General features: G+C 32.1%; 1 protein-coding gene across 1 annotated transcript; it reads left to right on the top strand.

The window, feature by feature from the left end:
- The first annotated feature begins 817 nt into the window (after nt 1-817).
- LOC131029523 (serrate RNA effector molecule-like) lies at nt 818-2,041 on the top strand. Its single transcript, XM_057960028.2, has one exon. The coding sequence runs from the start codon at nt 818-820 to the stop codon at nt 2,039-2,041; it is 1,224 nt and encodes a 407-aa protein (XP_057816011.2).
- The last annotated feature ends 13,823 nt before the right edge of the window (nt 2,042-15,864 follow it).

Below are 15,864 nucleotides of genomic sequence, written 5' to 3'. Positions count from 1 at the left end.
ATTAAAAAAAAAAACATTTATATTAGAGATGAGAATTTGATAATATTAAATGCTTTATAATAAGAAAGTTAAAATCATTTTATCATATAGAAACATATAAGCATATTTTTATCACATATAGAAACATATTAGCATAAAAAATTAGTTATTTCTCCAATACTTCCAATTTAAAGTAAAATTGAGTTAAACAAGGTCAAGGTTCTAGGTTAAATGTGGGGTCAAACAAGTTTTATGATCTTGCCCATTTTGAAAAAAAAAATCCTCATTTTCAAATAAGAAGTTAAAAATAAAAACACCACTAGCTAAAATACAAATTATCAATCCAAAAAAGGAAAAAACAGAAAAATATAAATTTGACAAATAAGATGATTCCAAACTATAGCATATCTCATTTTATTTTTGTTTAGTACATAAATTCCAATGCAAATTAATTGAAAAAAAAGCGCATTCAAATTATAAGTTTCTCCTTAAATACAATTAATCTAAAATATAAAAGTTCATTCTAAATGAAAAGAGGTTGAAATAATTCAGAACATAACAAGAAAACTAATACTAATGTCTTCCAAGGAATCATATTAAAGATTTATGGAAGACCAACAGACATAAATTTGAAATCCATTTATTAAAGATTTATGGAAGATCAACAGACATAAATTTGAAATCCATTTATTTAAGAACCATCTAGATGCTAGAAAATCATTTATGAAAGACCAAAAGTCGGAATTCCAAAAGTTCATTTCAAAAAACGCCACCTTAAAAGCATGGACATGGCAAGGAATGTAAAAGCTGCCCCACGCTGTTAACCAAAAACGACCCCATGGCTTCCCCTTCTCCTTCCCGGAGAGGGAGACGCCATGACAGTAGCAGGCACAGATTCACATCATCTTCGAATCAAAGGTCACGGGATCGAATCCCAAACCGATCACACAGGTCCAGAGAATTTCATGTGAGGCGTGGCAGAAGCAGAAGCAGAAGCAGAAGCCGAAGCCATGACAGACACAGAAGGCATCACAACAGAAGCCGTGACAGACACAGCAGGCGTCACCATGAATACAGTTCAAGACCTTCAAGGTCTACCAGAAATTCCCCTTTGAAGGAAAGGAATCAAATCGCATTTGTACGAAAATCTCCATTAGACCTTTACAAACAATTTCTCGCCGAGCTCGATGTTAACACACTACCTGAGGAAGCACACCGTTTGTTCGAATCCGATCTTCGCGTCAAGAAAGAGGACTTTTTCTATACCCATAAAGACGATCCCAGATTAAATGATCTGTACCATCCTTCCCACATAGAGATTGCTATTCAAAAACGAAATGAAGATGGAAAGAAAGCGGCAAGGGACTTCTTTAGAACTATCAATGATCCTTTGATGATCTTGGAATTTGAGCCACCTCAAAATGATGAGAGAATTTTGAACGACTTGAACCTGGCGCGCCACCTTATTGCCAAGTTTGATGCAGAGAAGGGTATTGAAGAAAATCTTCTGCTTTCCTTTGGACAAGATGGGTTCTTTGCCCAGTTTGTCCATGTAAGAAACCCAGATCACAGCATTAGAACTCTTGTTGGGATAGAGCTTCTGAATGTGGTGATTACATATTTGTGGCGTGTTCATAAAATACATTATTATAAGATGATTGAAGTAGACAAGAGTTTTGTCAGTGAAGATGTATTAAAAAATCTGCCAGCTGCTGAACTGGAACACAAGTTGGATTCTGTGTGGAAGGAGAGGTTGCAGGCCACGGATCGCTTGCTTGTCTCTCTGAAAAAAGAAAAGGTGGAATGTTTCGTTACCCAAAATTTACGTGTCCACTATACCGTAGTGACAGAAGACAGTGGAGATGGGCATAGAATAACTAGCTATGTTTGTGAAGGGAATTCTTGTGTCGAAGTCTATAAAACACTTGGACAAATCACCACACATATCCATGATCAACACAGTGAGCTTGTGGAAGTTTACAGTGCACAGATAAGGCAGGAGATATACTGGGAGAACTATATGAATGATCCCTTTGCACCATGTGATCCTCATGGTGGATAGCCTTTATGGAAATTATAAGTCATACTGTGGAGTGGATGTTTTAGAGGAGGAACTGTAAGGTACTGGTGGAAATAGAAATATGATCCTTAATTTTTTTCTTTCTAAGGTTTTGTCATGAGCATCTTTAATTTAAAGATTGGAGGATTGGTTGATGGTAGGAATTGTAAGGTACTGGTGGAATAGAAAGATCCAAATTTGCTGTGGGTATTTTATAATTTTAAAAGATTTTTAACTGTAACATCTAGTTGGGGATTCTAATTTTTTTTTTTTTTTCCGTGAAATTTGTATATTTATTTAATTTAATTTTGTGTCAGTTTGGAAAGAATGTTAGATGCAATCATATTTTGATAGATGTACAATTTTGTAAAAAGTGAGGTTCATTTCTTTATTGTTGCTTATCCTTAAATATGTTGACAATCTAAATATTTTTTTTATGGGTAATGCGCCAAGCCAATAAGGTGTACATACCCTACCCCTTGTAGGATTTGAACTTGTGACCCTTCTTTCAAGAGCACAAGTTTTCCACCACCAAGCCAACTCGGGTTGAACATGACCTAAACATATTTACAACTTAATGTTGTCCTTATATTTGAAAACATTTGACTACAATCATTCTCATTCACAAACACCATTCAAATATCAATCATATTCAAAGAAGAAACATGTTAAGAACAACTTAATTAAAACACCTAAACATAATTTAAACCTACATGATCCTAAGACATTTAGATAACTTATTATTGTTCATATTTAACATGATCATAAAACTATTTTTTAAAAAGCAAACCTAAAAAAAATTATCACCTAACAATCAAACGATCCTCTAAAACTAGTTATATATTTGACTACTAAATGTCTAAACCATGTCCATAAAAAATTGCCTAAAACATCTTCTATGGATGCATAGTATGAATATAACGAAAGAAGTCATGCTGGTTAACATATCATATATGGCCATGTCTTAGAAGTGATCCATCTATTTTTTTAAATTGACAAACTCTTCACAATTAAAGAAGCTTTTAATATAAGTTTTATGTTTTAAAATTAAATGTCTTTCTATTTTTATTTTTATTTTTATTTTAGGATGATTATTGTTAGTGTAAGGATTAACATATAAGTGATATATTTTTGCGTAAAAACTAACAATAAGATAATTTTATTGATTTTATATGGGTATATTTTAAAGGTCTTATTTTAATTTTATGTTAAATTATATATTATCTTGGGTCATCAAGTCAAATTTTCGTGTGCAGAATTGTTTGCTTTAGGTATATGATTGTGAGAATGATCCCATGAATTTTAATCTTAATTTTGAGCTCATTTTTTGAGAATTTCTAGATAGATATTATGAGTCAGAAGTGTAAAATATTTCTAGTTTCATACTAGGATTCTTTATAAAAATTAATGCCCTAATTATTATCAAACTTCAATAAATAATTAAAAATATTTATTACATATCATACCACCATACAAGGGATGTTACAATCAACACTTGATACATATTATGTGATGGTTTGAGATGTTTTTAATCATAGTTCCATGTCATAAAATTGATGTTAGAGTTTTAACCAAGAGAAGAAAAATCCTAGCCTAGTGGACTAAACAGTGATTATAAAACACTTCTTTTCAAACATAGGTTGCAAACATTGAGGTGAGAAAGTTCATCGAAATTAATGAAGTTTAGATTTGCAAATACATAGGTAAGTTTCATGGTATAAGATAGAAATTAATTGTTCCAAGATCATTATTTGATAGGTTCCAATTGTATATTGCATTGGAAAATAAAGTAGAAATGCAGTTTGTTAGTATCAAATTGATATCAAACTTAGATAAAAATTACATTCAAATTTGATATGTATGAATTGTCTAGTATATTGGAAAATCTAAACATAGATTAAAATACCACTTTGGATTTGAATCCTATACAAACTTGATAGGTCCCAATTGTCTAGTATATTAAAAAATCAAATTGAAAAATATTTATCAATATCAAATTGACATCAAACATATAGAAACAAAACAATGTTTATTTTATTTCAAAGTCTGAGAATTCAATTTAGTACCATGATTAGTTTTAACTCTTTATCCTTGATTAAGACATACATAATGAGATAATGATTTAAATCTAATTATATATGAATGTAATCTAGTGTTTGTTAGTGAATAGATTTGTCCTTCAACAAATACATACACATACTAACTCCAAATGCCCGGGATAAAGGACAAAGAGCACCAACAGTTGGATAGATTATCATTGAATTGATAATCTTCCTTTGAATTGAGAGGTATAGCTCCCTCTTTACAAGATTTACAATGAATTTATTATACAGTTGATACGCTAACACTTTTAACCAGAAAGCATCGAAAGGCTTTAGCATTTATCCATCAACACAAATAAATGCCTTCAAAACTACACACATAAGAAATTTCTGAAAATAATATTCAAAGGAGAGTTCACAGACTCTAATTCATAACATTCTTGCTGTATAAATTCAAAGCAAAAATAGAGACTCAGCGAATACTAATGGCTCAATCGATACTCTCTCATGCTTCAGAAAGCAAGGGGGATCAAGCAAATCAATACAATGTGAGTCATCCAACAACCAATAATAAACATGAATTGAAAAGGATTACAGAGGTAGTTGATCATCAAATTATATTGTGCCCATAATCAACTTAAGAAAGATTGCAAATCTAAGAACGCATAGATTCAAAGATGACACAACATTTTATTAATAACCAATCATCCTATAATCCAAACAATTCATATGGTAACCAAAATATTATCTGTTGGTCCCAAAATCATAGTTTTCGGAACCCCTTTCTTTTCTTTTTTCCTCATATATATAGTCTCTCTCTTTCTTTAAACAGACTTTCAGTTATCTATAACTGATTCTTGAAAAGATAACTAATCAATCTTTTCTTTTATCTTTTATCCTCTTCCTGATAACTTTTTTTTTATTTTAAATCTTCAAATCTTTTTATCTCAAAATTTTGAAGTCACACACTTTGAACCTGCATCTGATGAATCTCTGAACTCTGAATTTGAACCTCTGAAATTGAACCTTGAACCTTGAACCTGCATGCTTGAACCTGCGGGCTTGAACCAAAGAAGGTTCAAAGTTCAAGTTCAAAGACCAAAAATTACAATGAACCCGAAATTTGAACTGCTTGAACAATTTGAACCGCTTGAACCTTTTGAACCGCTTGAACCTTGAACCTGCGGGGTTCAGTTAGAAGGTTCAAAACACAAATTGCACCCACATTATATTTGATTTATCACTTTGTTTTCATATCTGGCTGGGCGTTGAACCTTTGAACCTTTGAACTGCTTGAACCTAAGGAGGTTCAAGGTTCAAGTTCAACGATAATTGTTCCTTTGGGCTGCCATAGAAAAACCTTAATAACTTTTTAGTGAAAACTCCATTTCTTTTGAAATTTCAACCGTAGAATAAATGAGCCAAGTAGAGCATAACTCAGAAATAATTTTGGCATATGAAACATAAGACTTGAGATTTAATTATTTGGACATATGGGTAACTCGAATATTAAAGAATTAAAATCTCTCAGTTGATATGGAGTTTGGCCACAAAAACTTCAGCATTAAAATATTAAAAATAGCTGATTTTTAGCTAATCATGAGGCTTTAGGAACAAGAAAAAATATAGGGCTAACAGTGTTGATTTGTTTTTATTCACTTTTATTATATGATGATTACTAATTCATTCATTTCTTTCATTGTGGTCATGAGGTACCTTTTCTTTGATTATTTAGGAAGAACATCAAAAGGGATGAAAATTCCATGAATAAGCAACACCATGGTATGATGATATGATCACCTATGTATTTGTAAGTTGCCCAAAATTAAGTAAACATATGAGGTATAGGCCTAGTTGATTGAGAAGGTTAGTTAATTTTATGACTGATGGATTTTTTGCTAGTGGAAATGGGTATCAGTTAGTATCAGATATTTGTTAGCAATGAATGTCCGATACTAATGGATATTTGTTAGTATCAAATATTTGATGCTAATTGATATCCATAATTTTTTATGCATTTTTTGACTGTTTGTTAATTTATTTATTATGAATAATTTGTTAGTATAAAATGTATAGTATAGTATAATCACTTATATAATTATATAGAATATTTAATATTAATATACATCATATATATTTTATTTAATATATATACATATTTATGTATTACTAATAAATATAATATTATATAATTCTTGATATTAATATATAATCTATATTACAAAATTATATATATGTGCCTAATATAGCACTTTATATTAAATAAATTATGTTTCACTATATCCCTCTTATACTCACTTTTCGACTCTCTTTCCCCCTATCTACAGGCCTACATCCCTTGCTATCCTTTTCATTATAGACGCCTAAAACTTACACACTTAATTAAATAAATTTTATTTATTTAATTATCATTTATCCATCCATTAATAAACCAAGTTTTATTTTATATATCCCCTTTTCTTCTATCTACCTATTAATTAAATACAAAATTTGATTAAATCCCCTTTCTTTTATTAATTGAATAAATTCTATTTTTTTAATTAAATTCCCTTCCACCATTTTAATTGAATTTACATTTAATTAAAATCCTTTCTACAAATAATAAATCAATATTTATTTATAAAATCCATTAAAGACTTTATCTCTTCAACAAGTTAACCTTTTGAGTTCCCCAAATTTGTAAGGCTCTTACACATTAGCCTCTAAAGTCTTCTAAACCATTTAATGCCTCTTACAAGACATCACCCTAGCCCATGATGGTTGTCCATTTGACCATCTTTTAACTTTGCACAAGATTTGAACTCTTGGACAATAGCCTTCATCCTTGGATAATAGCTTTATCCAATGGCTCATCCTCTTAAGGTTAACCCTCAAAGCTTAATAAGCATCTAATGCTTACTTAACATCCTCTCAAGCCTCCTCATGGTGACACTTGTCACATGAGATTGGGTTGAAAATATCACATGGATTGATAAATTTCAATCTTGACCCTTCTTAAGCCAATTCAATCTTGGTCATCTTTTTGACCAATTCTTCTATAAATAGAGCCCATTTCCTCCATTTTAACAATCCAAGTTTTTATGCATCTACACTATAGTCACATAGAACTAAGAATTTTGAACTCTCTTTGTTAGAATAAGCATTTTAGATCATTTTAGTATCATAACATACATCTTTATAATGTTTTAGCTTAAATCGTGTTAGTTCCATTTCCACTCTAGATCAATGTCATTTCCATATCATATTCATGCTAACTTAATATCATACTAATATTGTTATCTTGCACCATATCAAGTTTCATATTTATAACACATCACTAAGATCTTAGTCAATCATTCATGTAGATCTTAGATTATACACTATCTCTCATTCTTTGAGTAGTCATCCTAAGCTGAAGTGCTCTTCCAAGCTGAGAGCCACCTTGAATCTAAGGGATCCTTGGAGATAGAGGACAATGGAATGTGATTATAGTTTAGTTTTATTTGTTCATTTTATGATTTCTAACCTCTAACATAATGTTTCATTGGTGTACTTGATTTGTGTTAAAATGATCTGATACCGGGAGTAAACTAAGAGGGGAGGGTGAATCAGTTTACTGATAGTAACAACACTCAATTCAATTATAAACCTTAAATTGGATCACAATTCAACACCAAAATTTTGACGTGGAAAACCCGGAAAGGAAAAAATCATGGTGGGAAACCCTACCCACAATCAGATAAATACTCTGCAATAGTATTGTGAATTATTACAACGGGCTCTTCATATGCATAAAGTCCAACAACCTAGAACACATTGTTCATCACAAAGGGAAGTCTTACTGACTTACAAAATCATTGGACTATAATCTGGAAAGCAATGAACTGTGAAAGTAGCATCTACAAATACTTGATACAATTTCGGTTAAGAACTGATGTCTGCCCTGTAATACAAAACCTTTCCAGCCTTCTTCTGAATGATATGACTTGTTCACTCATGAACCAACCTCTGATAATGTAGACTTAACCAATAACCATCTATCCTTCCATTTTGTCAATTACATAACTAATTCACCTATAAATACAGATCATCAACCTTATTGACAAAGTCGACTAAACCCTAAACCCATAAACTCATAATTACAAAAATTATATCACATGATACCACCGGACCAATATTATGATTTACATTACATAGCATGGGCCTAAATTAGGTAACCAAACAATTAAATCCATCGGGAATTTCGTTGACCAAAATCCAACATGCTTCACTAGCTGGTAGAAACCCTTAGTGAAAGTTTAACCAAATCCAAATAGGACCACCATAACAACACGCCATCCAATGTAAAGTCCTCAAATACTCAGGATATGATCAAAACACACTAACAGAATGATAGAAACCGAATCCATAAGTCATACCCAAAATCCATAGATGAAGTCACCAAATAATGCATACTGGCAAAGCTAACCGAGAATGCCAGAAGCCGGTAAAACCAAAAGCAATCCGGGAAAGCCAAGAAAAAATTGGATACTGGTAGATACCAAAAGAGATAACCAAAACATGAAACTATTAGAATATAGCAAGCATATAACCAATATAATAAGTTCCAAAAATGATTCCAGAGATCTGATCATACCGGATCAGAAACACGACCAAAGACAAGATGATCACTAAGACTAACAAGGATATATCTAACTGGGATAGTCTCCAACTGGGATACATTGTTCACATCAATGACAACACTTAACCAAATCCAACATATTGCTAACAATTTGTGTCTCTCTTGTAGGTACCACACTTTTTGGCATACATTTTTGGTTGCGCCCATCGTGGGGCTCAACCCCACTTTTTTTTATACTTTTCTAACTCTTTTCATAGGATCAGGAATTTTTGAACACACATTTCCTTGGTTTGGCACATACATATGATTTCCCGACGCATTCATTCTCTGTTATAGTGCATTCATCCTTTGTTATAACGCATATATATATATATATACACTGTAATAGCACATTTGTGCAATTATCTGGCACATTTGTGCCATTATCTAGTGCATTTGTTCTATTTTTTGGCACCTTTGTATTATGTTTTGGTGCATATACAACAAAGATTTAAAAAAAATTATTTGTAATAGAATGAAAAGTTAGGCTTGTGGAGCCCACCATCAAGATTTTATTTTTTCTAACCTGTTGTTTTGTAGGTTCTAACAGTTGTATGCAGAAACCGAAGGAGTTAGTTTAGTTTTTGTTACTTTCTTTACAAGTTAGTATAAAGAACTCACCATTCCTTTTCTTACAAAGTCTTAAAATCAATCTCATGATTTCTTTTGGTGTTTACAAATGAACCTCATGATTTATTTTTGGTGCATAAAACAAAACTCCATTTTTCTTTCTTGCATAGGTAAAAGGAATAACAAATTATCACGTTTCTTTTATGCAAGTTTAGGACCACATTTCTTTGGGCTCTAAAAAGAACAATACAACTTTCCAATTTTTGCAAAGGGGTTAAAATTGAACATCACTTTCCTTTGGTGCTCATTAAAAAAAACCTCACCTTTCCTTTGGAAGCTTAAAAAGAATCCTCATTTTACTTTTTTAAAGCTTTCAAGTTAAAATCGTTTTTCATTTGGCGACTTTACTTTCATTGACCAAGATTTCATTTTCCTAGTTTAGAAATCATTGCTTTCTGGGTAAAAAGAACACTATGTTTGATTGGAGAAACATCTCCAATTAGGACTTAGAAAACAATTGCCATGAAGGTTTAAAATCAATCATTGTTTGCTTTGTCTTGAGTGATAGGTATATTCTCTCCCATTAATTGGGTGATCAAAAATCCAGACTCACTCCTTCATGCTTTATCTCCTTTCAAGCAATTAAACCTTTAGAGAGCATGCCATCCCGAGTTGCCTTGAGGGGGTCGGTGAGAAGGGAATGACCTAAGTGGGGAATGAATTTTAGCCAAGTAGTCCAACCCACTATAATCAAATGTGGAGGCTGATGAAAATCCCCTCCAATGGTTTTTCTCAGTGATTACCCTTCCCCTAGTATCCTTGTGATACATGAAGCTTTTGTTCTAAAGGTTGGGAAGCCTCCCGAGGGAGTTTATCACTGAAGACCAAATGAAAGACTCATTATGAACTTTAGAAATAGAAGCCTTGCCGAGTCAATATCCAGACATTAATAATATCATAGTGCAAGGATGGGGAAGAATCTGCCCCCAAGAAACTCACCATATATCTCCCAAGATAACGATTCAATTGAGGAGCAATCCTCTTTGACTTAATTTCTGAACAAAGGCAAAAAAATGGGTGCCCTTTAGGGGTGACATGGTTGTTTGAGCTAAAGGAGTATCCAGATTTCGGCTATGGTATTATTGATGACCCTTGATTAAAGAGTCTACTTGGTGTGTTTTTCTTGTGTCTAAACCAGTGAAAACATTAGGGATTTGAACGCATCCTCAAATAAACATACAGTCAATGTTTAGAATTAGAATGACCATTGTCTTCATGATTGTTGTGTATTTTTGTTAGAATTCCTAAAACATCTTGCAAAGAAAATCAAACATCCACAAAATCAGTTCAAAATTTGAGTCAAGTCAGGTAAAACACAGAGTAGCGCATTTGAGTAATCATGTGGTGCATTTAAAACATCTTTTAGCACATTCAACTGAAACTGTGTTGCATGGTAAACATCATGTGGCACATTTAGATAATCATGTAGAGCATTTAAAAAATCTTGTAGCACATACAACTGAAATAGTGGCGCATAGGAAACATCCCATGGCACATTTAGACAATACTGTAGCATATTTGAAAGATCCTATAGCGTATTTGAATAGCCCATTTAAAACAAAGGCTTGTCCAAAAGAGATTCTTGGAATCCAAAAATAGATCTAAATACCCTTTTGAGAGGTCTTTTCTTTTCAGTTATCACAGACAGAGTTTCGTCTTCCAAATCAAAGAAGTATCAACTAGTGATCACAAGTTTCAAACCAATCCATATCAAACATCAAAATACCAAGTTAACTTTCCAAGTTAGTCAAATCTATCTAGTTTTGAAATATTAGGAAACTTTATCATATCATTTGACATTCATAGTCATATCAATAGAGGCATATCAAACCTTCTATTATATTGAGTAGACTTAGAGATTAAAACAAAGTATTCATCCAATTAATATTCGCAACTAAAACTTTGATCACTTTCATAACCATTCTTCAACACATCAAGTAGAAGCATCCATGTTTGAAAATTGGCCTTAAAAGGAGACAACCTAGTCAAAAGAAGGTCTTCAAGCGAAACAAGCTACTCTATATCAACCACAAACTCCTTCTAAAACATAGGACATTTTTACATCATTTCTAAAATTATCTCCGGGTAAAAGTACAAAGTTGTGTCATGCTTTTATAAAGGAAATGGCCAATGTTGATTCAACCTTTTAAATTAAATCAATAAAAACTGAAATATATGTTTTGAATTTTGAAATCATGTAAACTAATCAAATTTATATTCTTATGTATATTTTAAGTTTGTAATTTTAATAAAAATTTAAAAAATTATTTGAATATAGTTTTTTATAAAGTAAACACTATAATTTAGTTGCTGAAAAAATGCTAAAATTGAAGTTATACAAGCCACCACACTTTATTTAGTAAAATTTACTTTTTTTTCTTGATTTTTTTTTTTGTATATTGATAACTTGGAACTTTAGTGCATGGATATATTGTTTACTATTTTTTATAAATATATATTTTTCAATAAATTTGAAAAGTTGTGTGTGCTATAATATAACTATTTCCAATTCCCACCACCTTTTTTCTTAATTATTTATCCAAATCATAAAATAATTATATCATCTTGACATAGATTCTTTTCTCTACTGCATCATATTTTTTTCAATTTTTTTAATAAATTTTAGTATTTTTCCTTGACAAGATAATCAACCTTATATTTTAGTGTTGATGACCTACTTTCAATAAAAATAAAATATAAAACATAAAAATTAATTAAAATATTAAAAGATATATATTTTGGAAAATTCACTTATAGATCTATAAAAGGGTATTTTTACATTTCAAAAAAATATATTATTTATAAGAGTAGGAGTTGTTGAAACATTGAGTTTTAATTTTTTTTTGTAATTAGACCAAAAGTAGTATAAAATATACATTTAGTAGACACTTCCAATTGGAAAATTTGTGGCCCATATATAACGTAGCTATAATGAATCTATATAGACCATATATTTGACTAAAATTAATTTTTAGTTAGAATTAATTAAATTCATTTGTGCTGACAAGTTAGCCTGAAACGTGACACCGTTTTGTGCTTTTACCCCTCCACAATAAAAATATTTATTTTGATGAAGAATCCTTGAAAGAATGTGCCTTCATGCAAAGGTCAAAACTATCACATGATATCAACTTTAGTGGAAGGATCAATTTGTCTTACTTACCTGAAGAGCCAATCACATATTGAATCAACTTCAGTCGTGCCATTTTCTACATGATCACGTAAAAATGTCAAGTAGGACAATGAAGATCATGAATCAAGCATGAGACACCGAGAGGTTAACACTTGGAAAAACTACCTAAATATGGATGAAGAAGAAATAATAGATGAATTTATTGAAGAAGCACAACAAGACCCAGGACTACACAAACTCATGGAGAAACTCAATAAAACTAACAATCATAAATACTTCCTCTTGCTATCTAGAAAAGGTATCAAAATTCTTGATGATTTTGATATGGAAAAACCAAAACAAACTAAAAACCTCAAAAGGACAAAATCAAGAACACACACCTCTCACACTGATCATACACATGATCAATACTAATAGAAATTACCAAGATGACACTAATAATTAAGGTGACACTAACCATCGAGATACCAACATTGGCAATAATCATCTTGCTACACTCACACAACAACTACAAGCACTTCAACAACAAATGGAAGACATGCAAAAACGAACTACCACACGATATTCCTTAGAGGATATTTGTCCTTATCCATTTGATTGAAGTTTAAAAATGGCACCATTCCCACCTAACTCTGAAATATCAAAGTATGACAAATACAATGGTAAAAATGATCCTCATAATCACGTAAGGGAATTTTGCATGATGAGCTTGGATTTTACCCACAATGACACTTACATGATGAGGTTACTTCCAAGAATCCTAGGGGGACAAACAATGAAATGGATTTAAAAAATAACACCTCCCATCAGATCATTTGAGGAGTTGGTAAACAAACTTGTTTCTCAATATTCTTATAAAATTCAATATGAGGTTACCATTCTTGATCTTTATAACACGAAATAAAATAACAATGAAATATTCATGATGTTCTTGAAAAGATGGAGAAGATTGATATCTAGATATCCCCGAACCATACCTGAAAAAGAGAAAATGGAAATCTTCATAGACAACCTTAATGACGAGATGAGCTATCAACTAAAACTACAATGTTTACCTAGTTTTAAAATGTTGATTGAAAATGGCATCCTGATAGAAGAAGCCTCAATCAAAAGGGGAACCTTGAAGCTATCCAAAGAAGGTTCTAGTTCCTCCAACAACAATTACAACAACAACTCTGATAAATCCAAATTTTGGACAAGGAATAAGAATATTGTTAATGATGGTGTAGCTGACAATGCTAAAACAAAACAACCTATGTTAAACTTATCTGATATTACTCCACCAACCAACACTCAAAGAAATATCAATCAAATAACCAACACTCAAGGGAATACCAATCAAAGAACCAACACTCCAGGCATGAACAATCAAGGAAAAATCAACCAAAGGAACAACAACCAAGGAAACAACACCAACACGAAGCCGATACCATATCGACCAAACTTTGCACCTTGAGGACAAACCCTTGAATCGACATTTTGATAACTATTGGAAAATAAACTCATTACATTTCCAAACACAAGGGATTTTGAACCTCAAGTCAAACCATCATGGTGGAATGATGTGCACAACTGTGAATAACATAGAAACAAAGGGTATCACACAAATGATTGCCTAAGGTTTAAAAACTTGGTTCAAGATTTGCTAGATAACGGTGACATAACAATAGATGGTCATAAAACCAACAATGATAATGAGGCCTTCAAGAATCCACTTCCAAATTAGGACAAAGGTGCATCATCATATTCAAACAACAAAGGGGCCCACATAAACCATATTTATGATAATGTCATTAATCACATTTCAGAATGTGATAATCAAGTAAATATCATTGAGATCAAAGACAAACAAGAACATGTTCTGGTCAATGTGACTACATGATCCCAATCTAAATATGTATTAAAAGGGAGTGCCTCCAAAATAACAACACATTCAAACACTCAATAAAGCATAGTAGATCAATTGAAGAAGACACCAGCCCACATATCCTTATCAGAGCTTCTCAAGTTCTCACCCGCACACAAGGATATTCTAGAAAAGACTCTTGTTGACACTACGATTCCAAATGACCTAGATGTTGATCAATTCCAAGTTATGGTGGGAAATTTAACCATGCCTCATAATATATCATTCTCAAAGCATGATGATGTCTCTCTAAATTACCCACATAATACTCCACTCCATATTGAAGTCCTACTCTATAAACATCAGCTGAAAAGAGTACTAATAGATGGAGGAGTTGGTCTAATATATGTACTTTAAAACTTATCCATGCATTGGGTTTCTTGGAGAGATACATTGATTATAAGAAAAGGCTAACAATAAAAGCATATGATGATGAGGAAAGATCATCAAAAGGGCTTGCAGTATTACCCATTCAAGTAGGGCATGTTCAAAGAGATACTCTATGTCAAGTCTTGGACATAAACCTGTCTTGTAACATACTTTTGGGTCATCCTTGGATCCATGAAATGTAAGCGGTATCATCCACATATTATTAGTGCCTGAAATTCCCATATGATGGAGAAGAAATCTCCATCACAGTAGACACTAATCCTTTCCAATATTGCAATAGTCTCAAAGCAATTCAAAATGTTCTTGTATTACATAACAGGAAAGATCTCGCTTCCACATCATCAAATAGTTAGGATCAACTCAAATCTCTATCCATAGACTTTGAGAAAAGTATAAAGTTGAAAGACAAAGGCATGGGAGAATACACTTTTGAATCCTTATGTCTATAAAAATTGCCAATTTCATCAAAGTCTCGTGGAAAACCATCAACTTCAAGACAACAATCTTCACAACCTATCTTGATGGTATGTTCATTCAAGTAGGAACACTAGCAGATGAGACAGATGACAAAGATGTTTTGAACTAGTTATACAAGGATGATGAAGACACAAAAGCTTGAATGTTAAGTGTCGCTCTCCCAATAGAGAAATATGGCAACAGGTTCAGAATCATGCAAAGGATGGGATATTCAAGAAATGGTCCTATCGGCAAAAGGTATCATAGAACCAATCCAACCACACTCACAACTTTCCAAAGACAAATCCAAACTAGGGTACAAACAATATCAATAACTTGATCACCAAGATCGACAAATAGAAACCACAAAACAACAACAAAAGAAACAAGAACTAACATGACAAAAAGCAACTGATGAGGCATTACGCAAACACGAAGAAGAAGAATATGAAAAACACCAAGAAGATCTTTCCATACAAAGAGAGGAGGCTTCTCACAAACAAGTTCATAGATTGCATCCTAGTACAGAACCTGATTCAAAAGAAATGCAAGAAAATCTAAAAACAGAAGAAAGAACTGTACCGAAAGGAAAACCCTTGTCACCAAATGATATCCCCATCACATACAACA

Source organism: Cryptomeria japonica, chromosome 5, assembly GCF_030272615.1.
Source record: "Cryptomeria japonica chromosome 5, Sugi_1.0, whole genome shotgun sequence".
Lineage (NCBI taxonomy): Eukaryota > Viridiplantae > Streptophyta > Pinopsida > Cupressales > Cupressaceae > Cryptomeria > Cryptomeria japonica.
This window is presented reverse-complemented; position numbering and strand designations above follow the sequence as displayed.